At 34.3% G+C, this 26,136-nt stretch overlaps 1 protein-coding gene across 1 annotated transcript; it reads right to left on the bottom strand.

Annotated features, from left to right (window-relative positions):
* Positions 1-193: 193 nt before the first annotated feature.
* Positions 194-26,136, bottom strand: LOC113874883 (myosin-15-like). The gene is made up of 38 exons (XM_027513118.1): positions 25,902-26,136; positions 25,651-25,797; positions 24,856-25,001; positions 24,596-24,752; positions 24,417-24,475; positions 21,327-21,483; positions 21,022-21,171; positions 20,770-20,906; positions 19,976-20,122; positions 19,784-19,885; positions 19,361-19,418; positions 19,129-19,230; positions 18,550-18,587; positions 18,332-18,458; positions 18,063-18,236; positions 17,759-17,890; positions 17,244-17,353; positions 16,305-16,365; positions 16,014-16,191; positions 14,212-14,417; positions 12,998-13,117; positions 12,803-12,901; positions 12,174-12,395; positions 9,909-10,048; positions 9,572-9,680; positions 9,350-9,397; positions 9,174-9,263; positions 8,095-8,265; positions 7,801-7,953; positions 5,200-5,376; positions 3,936-4,073; positions 2,468-2,538; positions 2,267-2,366; positions 2,136-2,192; positions 1,985-2,041; positions 1,165-1,245; positions 1,002-1,084; positions 194-852 (listed from the first exon to the last, which is right to left on the bottom strand). The coding sequence occupies exons 1-38, from the start codon at positions 26,019-26,021 to the stop codon at positions 729-731; spliced, it is 4,548 nt and encodes a 1,515-aa protein (XP_027368919.1). The 5' UTR covers positions 26,022-26,136; the 3' UTR covers positions 194-728.

The raw sequence follows: 26,136 nt of genomic DNA, 5'->3' as shown, positions 1-26,136 counted from the left end.
TTTCAATTCTTGTGCTAAACACAAATTTCAGAATTGGCTGTTGAGGATCGGTATTAACAGCAAAAAAAAAAAAAAACGAAAATTGAATTGTGATCATTCATTTATTCATTTGCTGCCAAACTATGCAACACTCAAGCCAAAACCAAATTAATGATCACGTCCATTCCAATTTAATGTCAATCAGTGTATCTACAAAAGGAAAGGTTTTATTAATGACATTTTTAACCTGGAAGAATGCATGCCCTACATCTGAAGACACTGCATCTAAAACTAATTTAGAATTCGCATGAGAGAAATTTAATGTGACTAATATTTACATCAATGAATGAATTTCATTTTTGCCAGGGCCTAGTTACAATTGCATTCCTACATAAAATAATAGAACATAAAAACAAAATAAATACACCTAGGAGGATGGGCTGCACAATAATAAATAAAACTAGCATGTCAAGCTTACGATGTCACCTATACTTTGGCTAATTACAAAACGCTGGTTGACCTAGTAATTTTGGGAAAATTACAAATAAATCAAAAAATCATCACTCTTATATCTTTGATATTGTGACCTGCACAAACTGATAGTAACATACAATCCGATGACAACCAGGATTACTGTCCACGGAAAGAGAAACGTGTTTCCAATGTGGATATCGTTGTCCTCTAAATCCAGAGATGAAATATTGAAGCAAAATGTCAAGCTTCAGTAACGATCTGAAATTGTAGATTAATTACTTCTGATGTGAACTAAGAAACTGAGCACAAGAATATTCAGACGCAAATTCTGGAAGATCAATCTCATCAAGATCTATGGCAGGAATTGCCATATCTATATCTTCGGCAGAGAATGGAATGCTGCAACAAGAAATTATGGTTAAGACAAGGAAAATCAAGATACTGGCCAGAAAAATCAAGAAAGCGAGGCAAATATTCATATTGATTCATCCAGCAATCGCGTGTTAAAAATGCAAGTCAAAAGAACTTGGATGGTAAAATCAGTGTACCTCAGATCGTCATCCAATAAGAAAGAATTTGAGGTCAGATTCTGATTGTCCTTGCTGACAATTTCCCTCATTTCACTAACTACCTGCTCACCATATTTTGTTCAGAATTCTAAAGAAAATACCGTTATAGTTGTATTTTGAACCAATTAAGAACACAACTTGCCTCATTAGACACACTTTGGGTTCCATACTTGTCATCCCAGTACATAGTGCTGATTCGGTAGATTTGCCTCACAGTCAATGCCTGTTGAAGAAATGCATTTAGCCTTTCTCCCAATGTTATATGCCTAATGTCAAGAAAATTGTATTCATAGTGCATGCAAAACATCAGACATATGCTAATATATGGGACGAAAAGGAGGATCAGGAGTCCGCATAGGCAGTGGGGATGATGTGAATAACTCTGGGGATCAAGGATACAACAGTCCACACATGTGGCAGAAGGCAATAAAGAGGAGAGAGGGAATTGGTTGGAGAGGGGGAGAGTGGAATGGAAAGTGTGTGAAGACAAAGGAAAAATGAGGAGTAAAGAAGAATGGGAGGAAGAGACAGACCCCTTGAATTGTCCCCACGATCCTTGTTATTTCTTTCGTGGTTTACCCCCTTGTTTTTGTGATCTCCAGAAAAGCGTAAACATATTCATTTCTAGCACTGGTATCATCTCAATACCAGTAAAAGGGATAGAAGTTTTCGTAGAAATTCAACAACAGTAACCTGATTTCCAATGTTCTATCATAGAAACATCCATATATAGGTCTTGTTATCAAACTTCTTTTATCCCCAACTCCCAAGTAAGGAGTTTAATCAATTAGAAACATTTAATCAGTTTAAAAGTACTGGAATCAAATATTCATGGCCCACAGTTCGTGGTGGTAACCCTGAAAATTAAGTCTGTGTGAATGATGAAAACAAAAATAAAATTGATATGGGAAAGAAAAAAGAGTAATAAAGAATAGAAATGCAACCCTACAAGATAATCATACCGGACAAAGATCCTGACAAATTTCTTCCAAAGATTTCTTCCTCTTCTGATGTATTACCTGCAAAATTCAAACAAAGGACAGCATAGATAAGAGATAACAGTTTTGTTTGACACCATTAGAAGTCCAACCAAAAATAAGGCAGTTTTTATACCAAGAACCCAACAGCTTGTCGTATATAATTCAGCTCATGCCAAGATGTTCCTGCATACTACATTTCACAAGTGCGCTTAGTCAAACCCATAAAACTAAAATTTCAAAGAAGTATCAGCAAATTCAATCTACCTCTTCTTTGGCATTGACTATCCATTTCTCCAGTTCTGCTAGACCAGACTTCACATATTCACCATTTGAGAATGTGCAACATTCACGACGCAAAAGAAGACTAACAAATGAAGATAAAAGTAAGGAACAAAGGAAAATCAATTAAACAAAGCTAGTGATTTGAAGCTACAAAGAATCCTGTCATGTAATCATGGTTTTTACCTGTTGAAGAGTGTAATATTGATGAAGGAAAACACCTGGGTAACTAGCTTACGGATGAAGAAGGATGGCACCTGAACATGCACATTTTAGGTAAGAAAAAATGGGTGGGGTTGGGGGGGGTGTGTGGATTAGATCACAGTGAATGGTGTTAGCACTAATAGCTAAATCCATAACCATAGAAATCATATCATCATTTATTTGTTTTCCTATGTTCCTCAGTCCTAACTACAAAGTGGACAAGTAGAATGCATCAGATATCATAGCTTGCAAGTGTACAATTTCAAAGCTTACCACCTGAATGTACATTAGTTTTGGACACGGAAGTTGAATTGTGTCACAACAAAGGTTCAATGGAACAAAAAGAAAACAACCATTGTAACCACTAAATATATGCAATATATTAATTGATCACGACGTGTTCCCATCATTGCATTCCATTCTCCCTCAACTCGCTTTACTAGGAAGTAGGAATTTACTCCTTTAAATGCAGCCACCTGAGTATTGGAGGAGAAAAAATTACCAATCCAGATTCATATAAGATCCCTTTCATCTTTCAAGCCTCACCTAGTATAGCCACTTACTGCATGACCAAACTTGCAGCATCATGGATTAAACACAACACCTTGCATGGTACATATACAGAACTGTAGCCTTCTCCCACTAGGTGTGCCAGTTACATGAATCTAATGATGCTGCAAATAATTTCCTATTGTAATTTGTAAATCATGTTTGTATACAAACTATTTAAAACTAAATCCTTCTGAGCTGTTTGGCCTATAGTTTTCCATGTCTCTCTACCTCTAGCTATTGAATTATCACCCTCCATCTAATCAACCTTCCTAACAAAGACTTCAACAATTTTTCTACACACATGCACAAACCACCAAAGGCAAAATTCTACCAACTTTCCAACAATAGGGGTGCTACTTCAACTCTCGCTGATGCAATCTTTCTTATCCCATCCTGTGTGCACATTTATCAAATGTAAAATTCTCAGCTCTAACGTTGAACTTTTTTTTCCTTGAGGGATTAAATTTTCAATTAAGCTTGAGTGCTACATTTTTTTTTATCACAGATAGCATCTGAAGCACTCCATTTCATCCACCTCATTTGAATCCTATGGTTTACATCTCACTCTATTTCCCTGTGTCATTTTGGTTTGGAAAAATTTCAGTAGGCACATAAACGTGTCATGTCAGTATTGTACTATTGTTCAGCCCCCGTTTCAGATGGCACCCAAATGTCACTAGTCAAAAGAAAATTATACAATATCTCAGGCAAAAGCAGATATCCTCATATAGTTCTGTTTTATTACTCTCCTATTCACAGGGTAAAATAATAGGGAAAAAAAAAAAGAACCAGTGGAACGAAAGGTTTTTCAAGTAAAAATGAAATGGGCAGAACAAATATACAGAATTAATTGACCAAACACAGTACGTAAAGAACATTGAAACAATACACAACATACATGATTTCCACAAAGTTTGCTCATGAGTGAATCCAAAAATTTGACAATGTTGACCCACTGACCACCAGATGATTGGTGAGGAAGCCCTCCAGGAGATCTAGATGATTTTCCGCCATGCACTCGTCCTGTTTTGGGTGCCTAACCAGACAATAGATTATAAATCAAAACATAAACAATAACAAAGCTAGATATTAAAATAAAATATTCTGTACTTTTAGAGTAAATATTTAATTAGATCCTTCCTTATAAGTGGCATATATTTAAATTTTTTCCCTGAAAGTTTTACTTTGTACAATTTAGTCCACAAACATGTTAACTTACTCACATTTTGGTCCTTCTCTCACAAAAATGTAAGCAAAACAGGAGTCAAATGAAGAGTAAAATTAACAAATTCAGGGAATAAATTGTACACACTGACACTTTTAGACACCAAGTAGTTTCCAAAAACGACTAAAATGTGTCACTTTCAGGGACCAATTTGTATATTTACTCTATATTTTACCATTAATAAGACAACCTGAATTTTGAAATTGTTGCGGAAAATACATGAGTACCCTTGAAAGAACACTATCTCTGGTGTAATAGCTACTAAATCACTATTATCATTCACTAAAGCAATGAGTGAAATTCATGAAACTGGTTTACAAATGGAGTAAGGGAAACTCAAGTCAGAACAAAGGGTTCCCTCCCTCATAAAATCCCTTAGTTTCATTCGTTCTCTATGAACTATTTGTTTTCCAACCATTTCTGTCTGCCATTACAAACACAATGGAAAAACCCAACACTAATAAAGCTTCTTGGTCCATTATACCAAAAAATAGTTTTTCAAAAACGCTAATCCTTAACTGTCACCCTGCAAACACTTAATTATGAAGCTGAAGTTCAGTCCATCAATGCAACGAAATCAGGTTGAACATCTATCGTACAGTTATGTTAAATTGTGGAACAAAAAAGACTGAAAGCAAGCAGGTGCTACACTGATACTATTATAAAATATTAAGCAAAATTTAATGCAATGCAAACTGGCTCAGGAGACAAGACTTAGTGACTGACTTTGTTGAACCCCATCCCTCCTAGACCAAAAAAAGTGTCTGAGAAACTTTGTCAAAGGCTCTGATTCACATCAAGATAGATCTTCCATCACATGTCATGACCACAAGATTACACTAGAACCAGGGTCAGAAGCATGATGATTCAACAGTTAACACCATTGTTAAGTTGAAAATAACATCTCCAAAGTATCATTAAGTGCAAGAAATGTCACCTGAATACATGATCCCAAAAGTGGAGAAAGTTCCTTTTTTAAATTGTCACGTAGAAGACCAAAAATCTTCTCCACACATGCAGTTAGTTGTTGCTTAAAAAGAATAGCTGGATATCTCGCCTCCACATGCGATACACCATCATCATATCCAATAAGTTTTAATGGAGATTTTGGTCCCTGGAAATGCCATCAAAACTACAATCAGGAGGAAGAATAACAAGGCAGGGAATACGATCAGTGTAAAATGGAGGAAAAAATGAAAAAACTAATAAATGATCTGCAATGGTAGTCATCACTGCCCTAATTTGAAGTAGTTTTTCAAAATCAACAGCATTTGGAAAATCCAGTCATCCCTATGTAGATGTAAATAGATAAAGTTGTATTTTTCTTGGCTGTCTACCCAAGAAGACACTACAATTTGAGTAGTTGCGAACCCAACTTTCTGCACAGAATTCTAAAAATAAGATAATTACTGGGAGGGAAAAATAACATCATATCACCGTAAAAAAATTTAATCCCTCAAGGAAAATTTAATTGTAGAATCTACATTTTGTTCATGCATAAAATCGTTGATATATTTTTTATTTCTAGTTTCTAGTTATCTGATGTCTTCATTTCATATTTAATGTACTTGTTTTGTTCCGATTATGTAAAGATAATATCTTACAAACTTCATATAATAATTTTCTTTTTTCATCTAAAAACCCACTAATGGCACTATTAAAAGACCCTACGAAGCTTCCTTTCTTATTTAGATCCATGTGTATAGGTCAAGCTTTGTAACAGTTAATTATTCATTTTTATATTTCCTAACAATCACTTTCAGTTGATGAAGTCTATTTGGTGTGTAGTGAATCCTTGGCATGTCCTTTCAATTTACAACATTTTCTTTTGATTAGCTTTAGGAAGTTACCATACATACAAAGGAAGTGGACAACTTTATGAAAATAGTAAAGATTGTCTATTGTTGGTCCTTATCCTCCAGATTTATGCACTCGTCTATTACAATAGTTTTTTCTTTTACCCCCCCCCCCGGCAAAAAATTCTCTTTTAATGTTTTCTAATATCTATTGCTTAGAAAAATACTGTTTGGATAAAATAAACAAAAGTAAAAACTTCAATTTGAAAAGCATAGTTATCATTAGCTGCAAATAATGTCATAATTGCATTGGAGCAGTGTCACTGCTGTTGGCTGCTAAAGGAAACTCATAGCATTGCATTTTTGGATCGCACAAATAGCAGCTGAAATCTTGATTGAAGAGCAGGCCAGCAACCATATCACAGAGGAAAGTACTGCCATTACCAGTGGGCACCTCAGTCCATCCATTTTATGGCCAAACCTTGATAGTGCATGCATATACAGATCAAGCTCACCCTGTTTTTTGAAGAATCATTCCTTTTTCAGCCAAGCCCATTCAATTACTGGTCGAGCTCAGCTATTTGCAGCCTCCCCTATTCTGCATGATAGCATTTCATTTGGTCTTGCTATCTACTTTTCCCTGTTTTTCTAAAATTTGTTGTGCTATCTTCAATGCTAACCATCCTTGTGTCTTTCTGATATTTTTTAGTTTTTTTGTGTCTTCCTATCTTTTTAAATTGTAGTAGTCCTTTCTCTGATACAAGTGCATGTATAGCAGTCTTTGTATTTTTCAATATAAAACACAACTTATTATATGACATTCTAATTGTCTGGTTTTTTAGGAATTGATGTTGTTAGTCACATGTTTATGAGCTAGCAAACTTTATTTATTTAGTTAGTTGGTTAGGTCAATCTGTAAAGGAAATTAAATATCTAATTTCCTAAAATAGGTGATTTAGTTTTTTGTCTTTAATGCCTTCTTTTATGAGATTTGATTGGTCACAGGTTTGTAGCCAAAACCCTTTAAATTGTAAATTTCCTGCACCCTAAAGAGTGTGCGAAAATAAAATTCATTTCCACAATTGACCTTTTGTCTCTTACACCTTCAACCTCTGTTTTCCAGTTCAAAAAACAGAGAGATAACAGGTCCTTTCTTAACAGCTGCAACTTAAAAAGACATATCTGAGGAATCTTTTCTTTTGTGTTGTGAAGTTTTCTTCACACGTCATAGTTCCTCAAAGTCCTTTAATTTAACTGTTTCAGCTATATTTTTCTATTGTAGCTTAAATTAATAGTGAACATGTGTTAGACTGACTTTTTATTATTAATTATTAAATTTTTTATAACTTCATTTTTAAGCATTTGTGTAAAATATAAGATAAAAATTATTTATCATGTTTGCATAATCTTTGATCTAGCTCTCAGTCTCATCCGTTCTGCAGAGTTATCTGGGACCAACAACTATGCTTAAAAGCTACCCTTATCATGCAGTCGCAGAACAAAATATAGAAAACAGTAACAAAAATCTTAGTTCCATTTTTCAAAGATAAATCATGAATGTATTACAGTTCTCCTTGTTTCCTGGACAAATTTCATAAATTGACAGCCCACAATTTTGCCAAAATTAAATGCAATTTAAACTAAGTTGATCATCACCCATATAGTCACAGAAAATTACAAAAATTGTGAAAGTAACACATACACATGCACATACAATTTTAGTGTTCAACTAGATAACTCACATGCCCAGTCCGACTGGTCAAGCCAGATGATCCAGGATAACGTTGAGCAGTGGTAGCTAAAAAGCCATTTGAATGTAAGTTCCTCTGTAAAAGGCATAGAAGTGCAGAGGTATTGGACAGCCAATATGGCAAGACAATGTCATCATCCCTAACCTGATGCAGATTTCACTAATGATTAATGAATATATCTCATAAAAGACTTACACAAACATCACAATTCAATTCTAAATATAAGACCAGTAACAACAACAATAATAAAAAGGTGAGTTTTTAAAAGGAAAACATATCATTTACCTTTAGAACTTCATTTATGCCTTCAATGATGGAATCAAAAATGGCTGTGCGCTCAGATTCAAAGGCATGCCAATGAAGAAGACATTTGTATATGATACGAGCTGCAATCGGTTTACCATTTTTGAATCCCAAATTTTCTTTGATACACCTAGAGAGGAATTCATAGTTATCCTGCAAAACATAAGGTATATATTAACTTATGGTGCACAATTATGTAGTAAAAAGACATGCTGCAGATAATACTTAATTTATTAGAAGTTAATGAAGTGTTTTCATCCTTGTTTTATTTGTTATTTTGTTTCTGTATTTACATCTAAGTCAGTTGACTTTTGTCATTTTAAAAACATAGGTAATATGGCCCAGCAATGGCATAATATTGCTTGGTTAAAAGGATGGCACAGACACTGAATCCCCCAGATTTTGGAAGTGATCTCCACTTGACATGACAGACATTTTTTTCTCTTCAATTGCAACAACTGCACCTGATTTTTAAGTTCTGACTTTAATCTCTTAAGAGTACTAATGGCATCTGAAAACTGCTTTACATCTAGAAATTTCAACCACCTCCCATTTTTACCTCGATAAGAAACTGATCCTACCTAAGAAATCATCCCCCCCCCCCTTCTTATCCAGTGTGTTCAGCAATTTGTTCTCACCACACTCATGATGCTTGTTTACAGTTAAGAGTTTTGTGTTAAGTTCCAACTAAATAGTAGTGTTTGGTTCACAATGAGCGTAATTTCATTTATGTTTTTTCTAATGTGAGCCCAAAATCACAGAATTCAATCCATTGATAGCAATACATGCAATAATTTCAAATGAAAAATTACTATTTATTGATTTCTTCTTGTGTCTGTGGCACACATTGGAAAAACCATTTCATTTATTCTGTTACTTTTACCTCCTGAAGATGATAATTTTCCCTTCTCTTCATTTCTTTCACATTTTTACCCTTTCAGAACTTTAAGAGAAGTAAAATAATAGTTACCCTTAAAGCTTTTTGTAGTCACCTGAACTGTCAGGGTGCCAAAACTAAAGGAATAGGATTTAAGACAGAACAGAAGTGAAACAAGATATACCTGGTGCCTCTCTACTGTTAACTTAGATCGACGAGAGTCTGACAAACCTAGTGTGGGTGGAGCAATAAGTTTTGTGGGCGTGGGTGACTCCTTCATCAAACAAAGCAAATGAAAGGAATTACAACAGTGATTAGCAATCATTTTCTATAAAGGAAGATAAGAAAGCAGTAGCTTACAAATATGGTCTTTCGTTCAGAGCGGGATGATATTCCACTAGAGTATTTCTGTTGCAAAAAGAAAAATAAATTAACTAATGTTACCATAATACAACTCCCAACACACCCAATAAATGCTATTAAAGATCTAAGTCACAACATAATGATAAGAAATTAATAAAAGACAAAACAAAAGTGCCTATAAGCATATACCATCGGGTTTGTAAAGCATGGGAAACTTACTTCTGACAATGACTTGGCAAAACCCAGTCGGTTACTCTTAGGAGTACTTAAGGCTTTCTGACGAAGCACTTGATTTTCATCCTCTAAACTCAATAGCTTTTCCTCGAGGCTAAATTAAATGTAATTAGAAAAATATATATATGTGACAAAAAAAAAAAAAAGCTGAGCTTTCAAGAAAAGAACCACACACGTCATTAAAATTTATAGCACACCTCAAACTCTAACAAGCACAAACAGAAGAGCAGTGGGAGAGTATTACAGCAGGAAAACATGTTACAACACTCAGAAAATAAACTATTTTGTAGATAGGAGAGAAGAGGGAAAAAAGAAAGGGCACCTTTTCACATTGTGCTCAAGTTGAGAGCACTTGTGTTCAAACTCCCTGAGTTTCTCAATGGTTTCATCTCGGCTTTTTTGAGCATTCATAAGTTCAAGCTCTAAGGATGCGTACTTCTTTTCAAATGCATCCAATGAAATCTAGAAACACAAGACAAGGAAAGAAATACAATGTAACAAAATTCAGTAGAGAACAAGCAAACAGAAAAGTGACATATATAATTTGTGAAAGGTTTCAACAACGACAACCACCAATCTCATTAAATAAGGCCGGCTACATGCAGTGTTATCAATAGCAGATTGCGAAAAAATAAAAAACTGCAATGACATACAGCGTTGTGAACAAATAGCAGAAGTCACGTTGAAATATAAAAAATTAAGTAGTAATGCAGCAGTAGTTATTGTCTATTGTCGGAGACAACAGTGCACGTTGGAGATTTATCGGGGGATATATTGGTTGCTACAGGTGATTGCGAGAGGAAGAGCACTGCATAGGGATGTGAAATAAATGGCACTGTTATACTCTGTTTTTGTATTAAAAAACAGAGGTGCTGATCTGAGGGAAGAGAGAAAAGCAAGAATCAGAAATACTTACAAGAGACTTGCTGAAGGCAACAATAGTTGCTGGAGATAAGAGACGGACAAGAATAACTAAATGGGTTGAACTAAATGGACTGGAATATTGCTCTACTTTTCGTTCAGATAACAGAGTAGGTAAAACCGTAAAGAACGAAACACTGTTCATCTTCAGAAGCAGGTGAGAAGTGATGGATAAAAAAAAAAGTGACTATTCAGACCTCTTATTAAACAAAAAAACAAAAACAAAACCTTCTGTAATCCGCTTTATTTACACTTTCCGCTACATGAATAGTGTCCACAATTTTGGAAATGGCGAAACCGCAAAGCAATAGCTTTTTTATAGTCCGCAAAAACATTATAACGGGACAATAATCACTATTTGATAACACTGGCCACATGAATTATACGACGTCCTTAAGCTCGGTCAAACATTTGTAAAAGGGTTCATTGCAGGTTAATTTGTTGATGCTGTCATCCATGATGGCATATGTGAATGCCCAACTTTGATTGCAGACCTATTTGTTAACAGTGTTAACCTTTGGTGCTGACATATAAATGCCTAGCTTTTATTACTGGTCATTTGATTGCTGTCTAACCTTCATTGTGGACACATAAGTGGTCAAGTGAGTGGGACGCAGTCCACTCGGTCAATATCTCACCATAGTTCACTATCAGACACCTCAAACACATTTGGTAAAGCCTATATTATATTTTGAAAGGGTTTATTTGTAACAAGCCTAAAGCTTATTGAGTATCAAATAATAACTTGATTGTATCCTATAGAACATTTTAGGATAGATTATCTTTTAGGACTAGTTCTCCTATTTTCTAGTTTCCATACTTTCTAATATCTTGTGATTTGTTTCCTTATTTAGTTAGAATTATTAGTATAAAGAGAGGTGAGTGCCTCTGGTTGCATCATTACGTTAAATCTTATTGTAATCACAATATACGTAAATATTATTCAATGTCTCTTATCCCTCTATTAGTCTCCCTCCATAGTCCATACATTGAATATATAATGCAAACCTTCTCTCTGAAAATTAATCTAGACATGACTGGAAAGATAAGTTTCCCCCTCTTTTGCCAATAGTTAATCCATCCATTCCACACTTCTGCCATTATTTTTGGATATTGACAATGACTAGACATCTTACAGAATATCTTATATGTTTTGTCAGAAATAATAACAGTTAATGCACTTAGGAAATAGTATGTTCATGTATCACATCATAAATTGCATTTAGCATTAATGTCTAGGGAGTTAAACTCAATTATTATTAGCCTGGGAAATAGTCTCCGCCAAGTCTATTAAGAACCTATATATATGGATGTCTTAAATAGCCTATATACTACATTTCTACTGACTAAAATATTTCCATTCAGAATTTCTCTCTAAAAATACCCATCTCTCTCTCTTCCTCCACCTCTAAATTCAACAAGCTTAATTCTTTTGGTATTTAAACCAAGCTTTCCAGTAGGATCCATCAATAACCTTATCTGTAGCTCGTATATAAGCCTCACTCATCATAGTTAATAGTATATTACAAACTTTAATTTAACCTATCTCATACAATCATGCCAGCAGTCCTGCCAAGGGACTTAAAGTAAAAGGAAAACAATTTTTATTAGCCATCACAGACAAATAAACTCAATGCATTACAATTGTATAACATTAATGAAGCACCTTCAATAAAGCATTTTCCTTTCGTAAGTCATCCACTGCAGCTAGCTCTCTTTTTAAAGCAGTTTTTTCCTTTACTGACAATTCCAATTGATTTTGCAGAACTGCATTTTTGTTGCACTCATTAATTGTTGCCAATTTAGCCGCATCTAATTCAAGATTAAGAGCTTCTAACATCTTTTGAAGTTTGGAGATCTCTGTTTGCTTAGCCTCTTCGTTAGAAACCTGGATAACAACAAAGAATCGTGATTAAAATTTCCATACATCTCAACTGTTTTAAAGAACAGAACTCAATTTTTAATAAGATTAAACGCAAAGATGTCCAAAGCCTCTGCACCAGATAATTGACTGATGACAGGAAGGCCAACAATAATAACAAGAGAAAAAATTGGTTTTCGTGCATATATGCAGCAGCAGAAAACATTACATTAAGAGAATGTGTGAAGAAGCAAATAAAAAACAATTAAATATATACAGTGCTGGCATCAGCAAAAGATAGACCTATAAGAAAATGTGTGAAACAGCAAATAAAAAAAAAGTAAAAAAGTAATGTAGACACACATGAAGCAGGAAAACATTCCATACAGAAGGATTTAAATTGACACGTAGCTAAACCAACCACAACATCATACCCTTATTTTCTTTTCAAGATGCAAACGCCATGTGAGCTCTTCCAATTGCTTCTCAAGTTTAGTTTTAGCTAAACGGAGGGCACCAGCTTCATTAGCCTCCTGATAAAGATAAATTAGAAAAACAACTATGAGAACAACTTTTGCTATATTAGATTGAATATGTCATCTCCCATAAAGGGGGAAAGAAAGCCTCACTTGTTTAAGTCTACGCAACTCTCTTTTTGCTTGTCTACACCGCCAAAGGCATTGTATTGCAACAATAGAAGCTTGGCGTAGCTGGAAAGCAGACCTAACCTTGGACATCCTCCAACAGGCCTATAAAATAAATGTTACATTACATATGATCAATAAATAATATAACAATATTCTGTCATCCACAACTACAAGTAACAAGACATATATGGCAAGCTACTGTGTATATTTGTTTGAGAATGTGAATAAAATATAATTTTATCTTAGTTTAAGATCTTTTTGTATTCCTAGAATTTAAGCTTAGAGGTTAAAATGGAGAGAAGAGTCGGGAGTTATTTGTGACTATAAAGAACATATAAAACTGAAAAGAAAGTTTTATCATACTACAATACATTCAGTTAGTTTATATGGTAATGAATGTTAGGCCTTAAAACAACAATACAAAAAATAAGTGAAAGTGAAATAAATGAAAATGTTATCGTGGATGTGTGGTCACATGAGAAAAGACAAAATAAGAAATGATCATATATACAAGAATATTAGAATAGGAGTATGATGGAAAAGATGATTGAAAACTATCTAAGGTGATTTGGACATATGTGCAAAGAAGACTACTAGAAGCACCATTAAAGAAAGGTGATGACATAACTCTTAATCAGTAAAAAAAGGTAGAGAAATACCTAAAAAATAGCTTAAAGGAAGATATTAAAAGAAACCTATTGATAAATAATATTTTTCAGAATTTAATTTTTACTGATCTCACCTAAAGAGATAAAAAGACCAAGTACTTGCATTGTAAAATAATGTCTCCTATTATTTTTTTGAAATCATGTGTGTGCTGTATCTCGGTGTCCTATATTTTATATGTTAGTTATGTAGGAGTGTCTGTGTCGAGTCTAGTGTTTGTGTTAGAATATGTGCTTCATAGATTGAAAGTGAATGCTACAACAATTGAAGCCAAAGCAAATAATTAACTTTATCATGCCTTATAAATCAGCTGGAATTTAACATCACTGGAATGTTATGTTGTTCATACAATCAATCAGCTTAACATATAAAGATGCATAAGGACCTAATATTCTTGCAAAATTAAATTTTGTTTGATAATTAGGATGAAAAATACAAAAACTCAATTTTATTAATGTAGCAAAGACAATGAGGCTGTGGTTTTGACATTTTAAAATTTCTACCACACAATGCATTCTTGGTATAATTACCTGAATATAAGTAGCAGCTCTATGTTCTATTCCATGCAAGAATCTTTGGCGAATCACAAAGCCTCGAACATGGACTTGTATGATGATAGCAGATGAATACAGTTTCAAGTAAGCATGTCTAGTAAGCCACATTCGAATATATTTCTGAATGGAGATAGCTGATGCTGTCTCCTTTTTAGCAGTATATAACTTTCGTGCAATGTATCCTGCAATTACAGAAAAATGAGGACCAGGCCATCTAATAGTAGTGATCCCAATATTTAATACACCTACAAGTGCTTAAGTGAAACACAGAGGGAGAGAGCGAGATAGAGTGGAATTGCCTAAGTGATATTGATTGACTGTGCATTACATGGTTATGCAGAACATCTACATAAATATACTCTTAATAGACTAAAATGGAGACTATTTCCAAGGCAAGAGTAAATGGGTACCTGCTACATCCTAAGTACTACTTTCAATGAAAATTAAATACATTTAACATTTGATGCATGAATTCGCTTAACATCCTAAGTACTACTTTCAATGAAAGTTAAATACATTTAAGCTTACTGATATTAAAGCACAATAGAAATAAACCCTTTTCTTTGTAAATAATATGGGATCCACTAAATTTGGTTGAAAAGGAAACTAAAGGGCTAGTTAGATCAGAAAAACATTAAACACTCATCAGAAGCCAGAGATTGACCTAGCTGGAAATTGACAAAGTGCTCACTAGAAAGTCACTGGAGTTAGCAAATGGCTAGAAGAGGTCACTGGCAAAGGTCACCAGAAAGATACTGAAAATTTGTGGAGAAGTTCACTGGTGTGATAACGAGCTAAAGAAAGTCACTGGAGAAGTTTGACAGTGAAGGAGGTCAGTGGAAAAAAGTGGAGGAAAGACAGTTTTTGCACAATGGCAAGCAACCATAGAGAAGAAATGTATAAAAATTACTAAAATCAGAGAAGAAAGATACCAGAAACCGGAACAGTTTTATGCTTCTGGAAAGTGGCAGCAGAATTGTGATTTGATAAGTCAAAGTGGATGGCATTGCCTTGATACCATGTTAACTTTAGGGGAAGAGGAGAAGAGAAAAAGAGAGAGGTAGAGAAAGAGGGGGGTAAGGTTTAATTGTCAAGCGAAATTGATCAAGTGTATATCACTTAGGTTATGCAGATTGCAAAAATTCTACATATATAATCTCTTAACAGACTAACCGGGGACTAAAGAGTAACTCGATGCTACTTCCCAGATACTAATTCCAATGAAATCAATTGCCTTTAACATTTGATGATGAACTCATTCAACATGTGATACATGTGCTGCACATTATTCTAACTGTTTAAATGAGTTGACAGTGTTCTAAAACAGAAAGCAACCAATGAAACACAAATCCACTGATAAATGTTTGGCAACAAGAAAAAAGTTAAGGATTGATACATTGTGATTTATCGATATGGAAATTAGTCAATTCAATTCAACCACCCTATATTAATCCAAGGTAGCTTCAGAACTACTTTCCAACAATTTCTAATTCAACTCAATTATGAGAGAATTGACCATGTTGGCATGTTATAAGAGTGTGATGGTAGTCTGGCCCAGTTTACAAGCTCCCCACCAAGTAGTATAGCCAGGCTTACCCCAACAAGCAGAGAGACTTTAAAGGATTCAAACCCATGTCCTCCAAGTCACAACGTAGCAACTTCTACAGTTGCACAAAGGCTCATCCTCAAGTGTAGTGGTAAAGCAAACTATTTTTGTAAGAGTGGTAGACAGTTGTAAATGCAAACAGACAATTTAAAAGAAAAAAAAAAAAACTAACCCCTGCAGCATGCCTGAAGAGAAAATGCAGCAGCTTTGAGTGAGATAAAATCCCGGTGTGCAATAAATGTCCTCAGTCGGCACTGAATACACTTTGCAGCATGGTCTAAAACTTCAGCACGTCTCGAGTCTAAAATACCAATTTGCCCAGCCCTGAGAAATACTTTGGTCCTACCCAACTGAATAATAGGAAAGAGAAAGCAAACAAAATATACCCATTATAAACGCAATTATGCTTTTACATCCCTAGTTTGTTAACAACAGCCGCATGCACAGTGCTTAAGAAGCATACCTGAAAATTCTCAAGCTTTAGCTTTTGCAAAATTTTCTCAGTTGCAGCTTTATCATCATAACTAATAACACAATACAGCTTTTATTAAATAAGAAGCTCAAATTGTTGCACATGCATTTAAAATGAACATGTCAATTAGAAAATAATGCAATCCATGCCAGAAAAGGATAAAACTTATCCAGTAACCATGACTTTTCCATTACTAAATGATGATAAATGCTAATATCCAAATAAGCAGCAGATGTACAACCAACTTGCCTTTTCTTTCTCTTTCTTTTAGTCCAGCTGATTACAACCACCAACAAAATTATACTCACCCTAACCAATGTTTTTTAACTGGAATAGATTTGGGGGTTTGTCTAGATGGCCCAGTAATTCTTTAGAACTGCTTTTTATTTAATTGCTAAATAACCAGGTCAACCACCCAATTAGGACTACCAGAGAATCACTGCCAGTTTTTACACAAGTGATTCAAAGACCTCTCGCTCAAATTTGAGTACAAGGCCAATGTAATTCTGTGGAGACTAAATCCCTTAAGCGAAAAATTCCATTACCATTACTCAGAAAATACTATTATAACTATGATATGGCTAAAACTGGCTCAACTTCAATCAAACCCTTGACTCACCCAGTTCAAAATTCCAAATTAAAAGGTCTCAGTATAGAAAGTCAAGAGTGAGAACAAGAACACTCAATATAAGATGATATGATGATAAAAAAAGTTTGGCAAAACTCTAACCTAATAATTCTATTCATACTAATATAGTTAAATACTAGTAGTACCAGTACCACTAATACAAGCCCAACAAAATAAACCTTTTGGATAGATATAGGCTCAGCAAATTGGCCAAACAAAAGCAGTGAAAATCATGGAATACAAATAATTGAGTCAGTCAATGCTTAACAGGTAACTCCGAAAATTTCATTTAATGAACTCACCTTCCATCCATAAATTCAGGCGCTATCAACCCAAAGCGATCTACAAACTCTGAGTAAGTTCTTCTAGTAGGGTAACCTGCCAGGCTTATACGAACAGCTTCAAGGACACCCTGAAAAAAATACAGATATACCATAAAACTGCTTGATAAATGAAAATCTACTAGGAAGTAAACCTGGAAGATAAGCATGTGGTCATAGAAACATTATTTCCAAGAAACTAGAATAATGCCCACATATTTCTTTGCACGCAGGTAAAATGTAGTTGAACAAGTTAAAAATGAAAAAATATTATAAATTATACCTTACCACTGACAATTAAAAAAACTAATTATAAGTTTTACTTTACCCTATCAAGTATTGGTTTATATATTGGATAAAAGCACTTGCCATGATGCTGACAATGTAACCAATAAGATAAGCAACCAAGGTGACAGTTTATTAATGACATGTCAGCAATCTACGTGTCTCTTTCAACAGCTCCAATTAAAGGGATATAGAATATTTAAACTACTAACCCCACAGCGTAATTGGTGTATGACACTTGCATTCTCAAACATCTGTGGCCGATTCAATGAATTTGGCTTCACACATCGTATGTAATGAGGCTCCGTCAAATTAAGGGTCTCCATCAGTGCTTGAAGTTGTTGCTGAGAACAAGGACAAGAAACCCACCCATTCCCCCCCCCCCCCCAAAAAAAAAAAGGATCAGTGACATGAAATTGATGTTCAAACATGTAACTTTAGGCACCTATACAAGTTGGTCATAATAATGCTACTTCTATCTTTAATAAAATAGGAAAAAGCTTTAGATCACAACACCTTAAATCTGGAAGCTACTGAAGAAAACTTGTACGATGATCTTGAAGACTCCTCTGGTAGCAACGTAAAAAGGCCAGAAACGAAGAGGCATTTTGAAGAAGATAATAGATTACAATGTTCTACAACAACATAATCACGATTTTTGTCTATAAAAGTATCTGTATGATAAGTGACCTGAATAAAAACAGTGGAGACCTCTTCAAAATTTGTAACAATATATTACAGGGGGTGTCTGAAACAGGTGAAAGTACTGGGGAGCCCAAACTCACCTTTCCAGCATAATGAGACATGGTAAAATCCGTTTGTGAAAATTTTTCCTTTTCCAACCTAGGGTGGGAGCGGAAATGTTGAAACAACTTGGTTGAAAATGTTTCATGGGTTGATTTCGGAAACATGCTGCAAGGAGAAGGAATTCAGGATGAAGGCTAAATTTGCAATACATATAAATAAATACACACCAATTCATATTGAAGAACTCATACGGTACCAAGCTTCATCCAAAAGAGCAATGATACCAATGGGTTTCTGCAAAAGAATGCAATAATAAGTTCTCAAGAAACTAATATTAAAGGCATGCATATAAACTATAATCAAGAGAAAATGATGACTTACACATCAGTAAGATGCATACATTAGCAAGATACCTCCACATGAAACTATATCATTTTGTTTTGGCATGATTATGCGTATCCTTTCATAGAAAAGCATGTCTTACCAATTTATTTATTTAAAGATATATCTTGTAAGACATCCAAACATAAGACATCGGGGCTATAGCATAGGACCAGACAAAATGATTTTGATATATTAACAACTAGCTGAATAGCTTCCTTCCTAATACAGATCCTCAAGCAATTTCTGTGGCTATAACAGGACATACTGGTTCATAATTCCTCATCATCTACCATTATTTCAGGTGTATAATCCCCTTGCTACATATTATGCACGAAATAACCAATCATATATGAAAATGTATATTACTACAAGGTAGTGTTAATACACAGACTTCAGAATTTAGAAACTTACACATATAAAGGCAATAAAAATATTTTTAAAAAATACACACCTTCTCGATCAAATCTAAAACATCTTGGTTGTCTACAAATTCAATGTAACTCCAATTAATTTCTTCTTTGGCATACTCCTCCTGCTCCATTTTGAATACATGCTGGAAATAATGACAAGACATAGAAGTGATTAGAAAATGAGACAGAAAACACCACGTCAACAAAATCAACTAAAGACAGTAAAGTATTAACATAGTGAATGCAAATTAACATACAGTAACACAGGAATACCTCATTAAAATGTTGCTGAAGCTTTTCATTTGCAAAATTGATGCAGAATTGCTCAAAACTGTTGGAAGTGAAAGTTATTGGATTGAGAAAGAAATCATGGTGTTAAAAGGTCACCAATTTAAATAACCAACCACAACTGACCAATCAAAATCTAAAAATGGGAATACAAAGAAAGACAATCCATGGATAATACTAAACTCTTAACATAAAGCATTTCCGTACTAGTGAAAGAACTACAAATCTACAACACATGAAAGAAAAATACCAGAGAAGTGACAAGTATTCATAAGAATAAATGCCTGACCTAAGCATTGGAATGTTACAGAATGTAAAATACACAGCGATCCTACTCTCCATAACCCCCCCCCCCTCTTCCAACACACAAAAAAACATAAATTTGGCAAGTAATTGAATCCAACTTACCTATTATCCTTAAAGCACTCAAAACCATAAATATCCAAAACTCCTATCTGTATCTGGGAATTGGTATCTTGGCCAACAGACCTATTGATCTTATCAACTAGCCTGTCAGAATAGAAAACAAACAGAAGTCACCCTAAACAATAAATAATAAAAGCTATATGTTTGTCAATTTTTGTATAGGCCACTGTATACCAATCAAATAAACGGGCATAAACAGTTTTTGCCAAAGCATCCCGGCCAGCTACAGCAGCATTGCAATCAAGGGCCTTGACAATACTTCCTTCATGAGTTTGTATTGATCGAGTGCACAATGTTGCTAGTAATAGGTCCACATCACACCTGGTTAAGTAAAAAAATTAAGTCATTAAGTTAGCAAAGGACAAAATGTTCAACAAAAATATGACCAACCATTACATATTAAAAGAGAAACAACAAAAATCCCATTTATTTGATATTCTTATAATTTTTACAGCACTACAGATTACAGAATAATAGATATAGTCTGTTGACAGATAAACCCAACTTCTTACTGGTTTCTTGCTCAGATATATAACATATGTAAAAAACCTTAGAACTATTTATCTTTGAGATGTAAACAATTGTTTTGAGAAGGAACAGTATGGGAATGCATCCATAGCACTACTCAAAGTTGTATAAGTTCTTATGCACAATGGATTTATACCATAAATTAGATCATAAAACTTATTGACATATGCTGAAAAGAACTTATTTTGATAAGCTATATGAAGAAGTTCTATTCCCTTATTTTTCTACCAGATTTTTTAGTTGCATAGACTATCAATATACTCTACAAGATAATACTATAAGAAATTAATGTAGCAGCATCATAAAATGTCTTCAGGAAATAGAAAGTTAAAAAGTATGTATTTGAGTTTTAAATGCAAATCCTAATGAAGGAGATGAAATTCAGGCAAGTTATGATTTATTTTATGAACATAAGACTTAAAAAGATATAAATCACGTACATGAAAAGATTAGCAGCCATCTGCATATGAAATCTTGATTTTTCATCCTTTATAACTGATGAGTCGTGTTCTTTTCCAGGGGAAAATTCAATGTTTCCCAAATGTAAAATTGCAGCTAAGACACGAAATATGGCATCCTAATGAGAAGAAGGGATGACTATAAGTAAAGGGAGGGCCGTCAATAAAAGTATCCATTAAATGATAAAAACAGGTAACAAAGCAGAAGCTAGACTAAATGAAATAATATAATACCTGATCCTCATTACTGATGCCAACAATATCCATTGCCCTCCTTGTCTTCATGTATTCTTCAGCATTGTTTACACCATCTAGTTCATAGATTTTACTTTGATTTAAATAGTGGAAGTGACTTGGATGTCCTAACTTATATCTCTCTGCATCCTAAAATGAGGCATCTCAATTATAAAGTACAACAATTAATACTTTGACCCTGATATTAAAACCATAACCTGCACATGCACAATGCAATTTATCGCATTATGCTGCAATACTAGTCCCAAATGAATATAACAGGAAAAAAAAAAGAAATTGAATACCCTTTCAAATGCACACAACTGATAAAAGCAGTGGTAATTTCTCTCTGGATCTGTTATCTGTACCACTCGTGATCTTTCCAATAAGTAAGTTCTAATTGCAGCACCAGATATTCTACCATTTGAATCGAACTGAATTTCAACAAACTTCCCAAAACGACTGCAACCAAAAAACATAGAGAGGTTATGAACAACAATAATTTCAAGGGATACTTGATACTCATAAACTGTAAATATTTTTTTGCACTAAAAATGTATAACACTACAGAAGTCACTGAGAAGATAGATGGCAAATAGCCAAATAGTCCAGTAAATATGTTCAAATTCAAAAACCTACATCATCTTATAAGCTATGATGCACCAGAGGACTGTCAGAGTATCAAATACATGTCGTACAGTAATTTGAAAGCAGAACTGAAGTCCAAAGGAATCCACCAGCAGGCCACGGAGACCACCATGGCCATAGATCGTGTTTCCTGATCAAAATTCAAAGTTTTACGATGTCAGAGAGATCCTCTGGCAGGCTGTGAATTCCACCGCGGCCATGGATTGGGTAACAAAAGTGCAATTTTAATGTTTTTATCAATTTTTAAGTATTTTAAAAGGATTTTTAAGACCTTAAGTACAAATAGAAAAAAAAAGCACAAAATAGGGGTTCCATTGTGGACATTCTAGAAGTTACAGGCCTCTCAAAGTTCTTCACCCTCTACTCTTTTTTCACAGGACTAAAGACCGTACAATCAACCCTACTCACTAGAGCCTTCAGTGGCTTTCTTAGCACATCTTCAAACCACCTCAACTAATTTTCTATCATATTCTCCTTAATAAGTATTACTTCAATCTCTACTCTCATACAATCATTTTTTATTCTATCTTTTCTCATGTGATTACACATTTATCTTAACATTTTCATTTTATTACTACTTTTAATTAATATAATTCCGTTAAAGTCTAACGTTCACTATCATAAAGAATAGTTGATTCTATTACAATTTGATAAAATTGTCCTATAAATTGATAGATATTTTGTACAAATAACTTTCTATGTTTTTCAATTTTAACTATTTAATTTATATTTTGTATGTAACATTTTCATTATCTTTTTTATTATTTTATAAAATAAGTGTCAAATACTTAAGAATTTGTGATATGATATCATTTTCAATTTTAACTTCCATACCATCATTTCATACAAATGACTATGGGTTTGGATTTGGGTTGAGATTCTTGAATGAAATCTTGTTTTTTTTTTTTTCGGTCCATCTGAATCTAGTGTATAACATCATGGAATTTATCCATAAAAACTAACAATCTGACAATTGAATCTTGTAACAAAACATAACAGAATCTGCTTTTATTTACACTTACATAACGTGGAAGATACAAAAGAGTGAAAAGACTAAACAAATATTTTTTTAAAAATACATTGAACTAAACACACATTGCCCTACTCTCCCTTCTTACCACAGTCAACCGTCTTCGTAGGGGAACCATAGATTCTCAATTGAAAGATTCCATGAGATGAGGACAGAAATTTAGCCTAGCCATTGAATTTTATTTTATTTTATTTTAGTTAACTAGTTAATAAACAATAGATTGCAGTTGTCACATAGGTTTTGAACATAAAGGACATATTCTAGAGTTATAAAAACTTCAATACTCTTTGTTTGGATCATAAATGACAGAGAACCATCAGCAATTTTAATTTTAAGATTCTTAGCAAAAAGTATGTATAAAGAGAAAAGTTGATAAGAATAAGTTATATGATCCAAGGCACCAAAGTACATGATCCAAAGGGTTTTAAATCAAGAAGTGGCACTCAAGGCTCTCAACACCTTTGTGAGCTAATGAACCCAAAGGAGAACTCATGGAGGGCTAACTAGTTAGAAAAGATTTTGTAGAGTTGCTCCAACAGTTCAAGGTTAAAGCTACTATTTGTAGTGGAATTCTATTTCTTTTTACCTCCTAAGGTTTCTCAATTTGAGGTACAGCAACAGCATGTTAATCACAATTTTGATCATTCTATCTTGATTTTGAATCGATTGGCTTCTGATATATCTCCAAAATGTATCCTCTTTTGTGCACAAATGTATCCTATGTGCCCACATTCACCTTTATGCTAAGATATATAGTGTGCTCAAATTTACAGCAATGCTCGTACCAAGAGCATCCTTTATGTTGTCTTGGGCCCAACACAACTTGGATTGCTCTAGTTATTAAGGCAAACATCTCCGGATCAATAGAACCATTCACCTTCAATATCACAATATCACATGATGCATGTTTTGTTCTCTACTTCACAAAAAACTTTGCATATGGAAGATAGGCCAAGGATTCTTCCCCTAGGCCTAGTGTTACAAATATCACAGTTAGTACCAGTAAGAAATTTTTGTGCACATTCATTTTCAAACTTTATGAAACACAGACTATCGCCCAAGCCATAAAATGTTGGAAGTCGTGAGTCCCCTTTCCCTTGCTTCATCAGCCATAATCAGATTTTAATTTTTGAAGATTTCCAATGAATGCAGTGCATCCAAATGAAAGGCTTTCATAAAAATTCTTGTAGAATCGAGAATGAAGTTTTCACGGTGCTATCTCACAGGTGCAGTGCAGCGTGGCCATCAGCCACCACTGCAGGGCGTTTATCACGTTGCGACAGTTGCGGGTGGTTTGCGGCCAAAACAGGGAGAAGTTCGTGTGTGCTGTGGTGCAATTTTGGGGAAAGCAACAAACCCTTTTCAGTTTTTTCTAAAATGCAGTTTTTATTGTTTTTAAGGATAAAAAGATCATTTACCCTTTATAAAATATATAATCAATTCCATCTTCCTCCATACTCTTCCTCTCTGCACAAAAAGTCGGGACCTCAAGAGGTCAAACATTTTGAACATGTTTTCAACAACTTGTTTCCATAAAATTCCACTCTAGCTTAGGATGCTATCAATATATATCAATAGCCAACCAGTTCATTAGACACCTAAACAGTATACCATGGTTATTTATTAAATAAGCTAGAAAACTGCATATGTTTGAAACTAATACACAAGAAGAGTAAAAAAAATAAAGAAATAAACATAAAAAAAGAACCAAATTAACCTTGAATTGTCATTCCTAACCGTCCTTGCATTACCAAATGCCTCTAAAAGTGGATTGGACTGCATCAAGCAAAATAGTAATTAGCATCCCAATTCTCAATTCAGTACTAAATAACAAATGGAACTGTGAAGTAAATTAATCTCTGGATTCATTATTGATCAAATTCAAAAACAGCTTACTTCAAGAACTTGTTGTTCAACTGTCCTATCATCACCAGCAGCACGTCCACCAACAAAGGTAAGATACTGCATAATCAATTTTGTTGTCTCAGTTTTTCCAGCACCACTCTCACCGCTGACCAAGATAGATTGACTATTACCTTCATTCATCATTGCTCTAAATCATGACCAACAAAAGCTCACTAATTCACAATGTAAAATGACAAATAGCAAATATTAAAAAAATACAAATATACGAAACACATTAAATGGGCACTAACCTATATGATGCATCAGCAACAGCAAAAACATGTGGGCTAAGCTCACCCAATGGGGCTCCCTTATACTGCTCCATCATATGGATATCATATAAATGAGGAAGCTTTGTAAAGGGATTAACAGCTATTAAAATGCTCCCTGTATACGTCTGGCAAAGACAGAAAAGTAAGGCAAAAAGCGTAAAATGACAGTCTACATGGAAAACAAAATTGTTCATAATTAAAACTAGTAACCACAGATACATTAAAATCAGTAAAATTCAATCAGTGAAATCACAACCACAAAAAGCAAAACTGAGGCTTTAAAAGCTATAATATATATATATATATATATATATATATATATATATATATATATATATATATATATATATCAATTCAGTTTTTCTATCATGCGTCCAAGGACACAAAATGAGAACCTATATATAGTAAGTTTACATTGAAAATCACAAGATCCAATACATGGATAACATTAAATACTACATCTTCTAATAAAAACTTACTATTTATATATTTGAAAAATGTATATCGAATAAGGGCTACCCCTTCATTAAGTCATTACAAGTCCTCATAAATGAAAGCAATTTATACGATAGAAAGTGTCAAGAAAACATGCATTAGTTGTCATGCGATTCATAGTCATACTCGAGGAATTCAAAGATGCTGAAAACAACAGTTCCACATGAGAACTCCATTTTCCAATAATGGAGTTACATTAGTAAAAGTTAAAGTCTAAACTCATAATTAACCTCAATCAAACATCGAGACACTAACAAAATCCAATCTATTAACACTCACATAGATATCATTGAGCTCATATCTTCTACGAAGATTGAACAACACTCCCGGTTCATTCAAGTAAGCCAACCTCGTCATATCTTCGAATCCCCCATGCTCCTCTTCGTCCGCATCCCTCGGAAACAGTTTCTCCGGGGAAGCAAAAACCTGCACCACCGCACCTCTCAGAAACCAAAATTCTCGAATTATCGACAATCACCACCGAATTTCAGAACAGCACGCAAAAAGCAGCAAGTATACAACAAACTCACCTTCTTGCCAGAATCAGTTTCGAGCAAAACACGTTTACCATCGGAACCTAGCACTTCAGCAGGCACCCAAGCCGAAGCCCTGTCCTCGAGCCAAACCTTGGAGCCCTTGCGCGGATTCATGGTTTGGTTGATGCAAATTGCTAAACGAAGATTGAAATTGAAACCCTACTTTTTAGGGATGTGAAAGAGAGAGGAACAGAGGGTGAAATTTTAGGTTCCCGCCCTGAGGAGTGTG

The sequence above is a fragment of the Abrus precatorius genome, unplaced genomic scaffold, assembly GCF_003935025.1.
Source record: "Abrus precatorius isolate BTA unplaced genomic scaffold, Abrus_2018 Scaffold8, whole genome shotgun sequence".
NCBI lineage: Eukaryota > Viridiplantae > Streptophyta > Magnoliopsida > Fabales > Fabaceae > Abrus > Abrus precatorius.
The sequence above is the reverse complement of the archived record's forward strand: the minus strand, read 5'-3'. Positions and strand labels throughout refer to the sequence as shown.

Coding starts and splice junctions, on each gene's coding strand:
- LOC113874883 (XM_027513118.1), bottom strand. CDS start 26,021: ATGAATCCGCGCAAGGGCTCCAAGGTTTGGCTCGAGGACAGGGCTTCG. Junction 1,085..1,164: donor CCCAAAGTGTGTCTAATGAG/GCAAGTTGTGTT, acceptor TATGGTGAGCAG/GTAGTTAGTGAAATGAGGGA. Junction 853..1,001: donor TTATTGGATGACGATCTGAG/GTACACTGATTT, acceptor TTCTTGTTGCAG/CATTCCATTCTCTGCCGAAG.